Source organism: Bison bison, unplaced genomic scaffold (assembly GCF_000754665.1).
Source record: "Bison bison bison isolate TAMUID 2011002044 unplaced genomic scaffold, Bison_UMD1.0 scf7180017864211, whole genome shotgun sequence".
NCBI lineage: Eukaryota > Metazoa > Chordata > Mammalia > Artiodactyla > Bovidae > Bison > Bison bison.
The window spans coordinates 690,803-693,743 of record NW_011494783.1 but is presented as its reverse complement, the minus strand read 5'-3'; the positions used below and the strand labels follow the sequence as shown (position 1 = coordinate 693,743).

Here is a 2,941-nt window from a genome sequence, read left to right as displayed (position 1 = left end):
TTATTCTACTGAACAACCCTTCTCTTCACTGTTACCGTGAAGTTGAGGAAAAGTCTGCAGGAAAGTGACCACCCTTGTCTCAGGGCAAGTTATAAAGTGGATGTAAAAGTAACACCCTGAAAAAATTATGTCAAACATATGGGACTCAACTCTGACCACTGGGTTTGTAAAGCAGAATTAATTACCACAAGGCAGAAGAGCCAGTCATACCATGCTAGCCACTTACACTATCAGGTAAAATTTCCTATGAAATTACTGTTGAAAAGACACTAGAAAATAATATACAGAGACAATCTGTACATCTACATAACTCACATACAACACACAAAATTTTCTAGGAATCGAAGTCAACAGAAAGTATTTGTACGCATTATCCACCCAGTTTTATTCTTTTAGTAGCCATGAGCTAATCAGTTTACCCCCAAAGCTGTAAACAACATACTATTTCCATCCCATCAGCAAGCTTTTCATTTATCTTTCCTGTTTTCTCCAAAACAGGAGAAACTCTCTTTCAGTTTAGTCGCTCAGTCATGTTTGACTCCTTGCGACCCCAATGGACTGCAGCACACCAGGCTTCCCTGTCTATCACCAACTCCCAGAGCTTGCTCACACTCATGTCCATTGTGTAGGTGATGTGATCCAACCATCTCATCCTCTGTTGTCCCTTTCTCCTGCCTTCAATCTTTCCCAGCATCAGGGTCTTTCCCAAGGAGTCAGTTTTTCACATCAGGTAGCCAAAGTATTGGAGTTTTAGCTTCAGCATCAGTCCTTCCAATGAATATTCAGGGCTGATTTCCTTTAGGATTGACTAGTTAGATCTCCTTGCAGTCCAGTTCCTTTTGGATTGACGGGTTTGGATCTCCAAAATACCTTGTATTAATTATGTTCCTTCAATCAGCCTGCTCCCTAATATGACTCGACAATTTTCATATGAGATTTTTCAACATCATGGAGCACAACTAGCTAGACATCTCTGACTTCCTCTTGAGCAGGGGGGTGCAATTTTTGAGAGTGGACAAGTGTGCATCCAGGCTTTCAAGATCACTTCCCTTGATAACTTTTTTTTTTCTTCCACATTTGGTGACCTATACCATTGATGAGCTAATATAGTTAGGGCAGTGGAAAGACTACTCAAATTTGTAGACTCAGGAAATCAATTTAAATAAAAGTTAATTCCAGAGATATTAAATTCAGAGCAATCAAAGAAAAATCATAGTATAATCCAAGCTATGGATTTTCCAGTAGTCATGTACTGATATGAGAGTTGGACCATAAAGACGGGTGAGTGCCAAAGAACTAATGCTTTTGAAGTGTGTTGCTGGAGAAAACTCTGGAGAGTCCCTTGGACTGCAAGGAGGTCAAACCAGTAAATCCCAGAGGAAATCAACCCTGAATGTTGACTGGAAGGACTGATGCTGAAGTGGAAGCTCCAATACTTTGGCCACCTGATGTGAAGAGCTGACTCATTGGAAGACTCTGATGCTGGGAAAGACTGAGGACAGGAGAAGTGGGTGACCTAAGATGAGATGGTGGGATAGCATCACTGACTCAATGGACATGAATTTGAGCAAACTCTGGGAGATAGTGAAAGACAGGAAAGCCTAGAGTGCAGTTCATGGAATTCATGGGACATGCTTAGTGACTGAACAATAACAATAAAATCACATATGAAAGAAAAATCAATGAATGCAGTATAGCTAAAAATTTTCCTTCAAAGGTAGAGGGAAATCTTATTCTTGTGTCATCAAGGCACACATAAGAAAGCAGAGAACTTTTTTGGATTCAAATATCACCAGTTAGAAATGACTCTCCTTGAATAGTGCTCTCTTCAAGGCACTCTTGACCTCTTTGCTCTTCAGGCTGTAGATCAGCAGGTTCAGCATGGGGTTGAAAAGACTATAAAACAGGGAAAGGATCTTCTGCTTCTCCTCAGGGTGGTGGGACTTGGGGGCCATGGGCATGATGATGGCACTGCCAAAGAAGAGTCCAACCACACAGAGGTGGGAGGAGTGGGTGGAGAAGGCCTTCCTGCATTCCTCAGCTGACTGGATCCTCAGGATGGTGGCCAGGATGCACACATAGGAGCCCAGCACCAGGCAGAGGGGCCCGACGAAGACAAACACAGAAGCAGCAAAGATGACAAGTTGGTTGAGTTTAGTGTCAGTACAGGCCAGCTTGAGAACAGACAGGATTTCACAGAAGAAGTGGTTGATTTCATGAGGCCCACAGTAGGGCAGCCTCAGGACAAGACCCACATGGACCAGGGCCAGGAGGGAGCCACATGCCCAGGAAGTCCCCACCAGGCTGATGCCGACTCTCCAGCTCACAATGACAGAATACCGGAGTGGGTGGCAGATGGCCACATACCGATCATAGGATATCACCACCAAGAGCACACACTCAGTGTGAGCAAAACTCAAAAAGAGAAAGGTCTGTGTGATGCAGCCAGTAAAGGAGATGGGCTTGGCTGGACTCAGGAGGTTGACCAGCATCTGGGGCACCATGCTGCAGGTGTAGGCCATGTCAATGATGGCCAGGTGTGAGAGGAAGAAGTACATGGGGGTGTGCAGTCTGGGGTCCAGTGAGATGAGCCCCAGGATGACCCCGTTCCCCAGCAGGGTCAGGACATAGAATAGGAAGAAGAGCCCAAAGAGGAATAAGCGGATCCTTGGACCAAGACAAAATCCTAGTAGGATGACCTTTGTAACCATAATCTGATTTTTCTCCATTTCACTATTAAGAGAGAACCGGACTGCAAGGAGATCCAACCAGTCCATTCTGAAGGAGATCAGCCCTGGGATTTCTTTGGAAGGAATGATGCAAAAGCTGAAACTCCAGTACTTTGGCCACCTCATTCAAAGAGTTGACTCATTGGAAAAGACTCTGATGCTGGGAGGAATTGGGGGCAGGAGGAGAAGGGGACGACAGAGGATGAGATGGC

The 2,941-nt window shown here is 44.7% G+C and overlaps 1 protein-coding gene across 1 annotated transcript; it reads right to left on the bottom strand.

Annotated features, from left to right (window-relative positions):
* Positions 1–1,796: 1,796 nt before the first annotated feature.
* On the bottom strand, positions 1,797–2,729 carry LOC104992129 (olfactory receptor 2A1/2A42-like). Its single transcript, XM_010844878.1, has one exon. It carries the CDS (start codon positions 2,727–2,729, stop codon positions 1,797–1,799), a length of 933 nt encoding a protein of 310 aa, XP_010843180.1.
* Between the last annotated feature and the right edge of the window lie 212 nt (positions 2,730–2,941).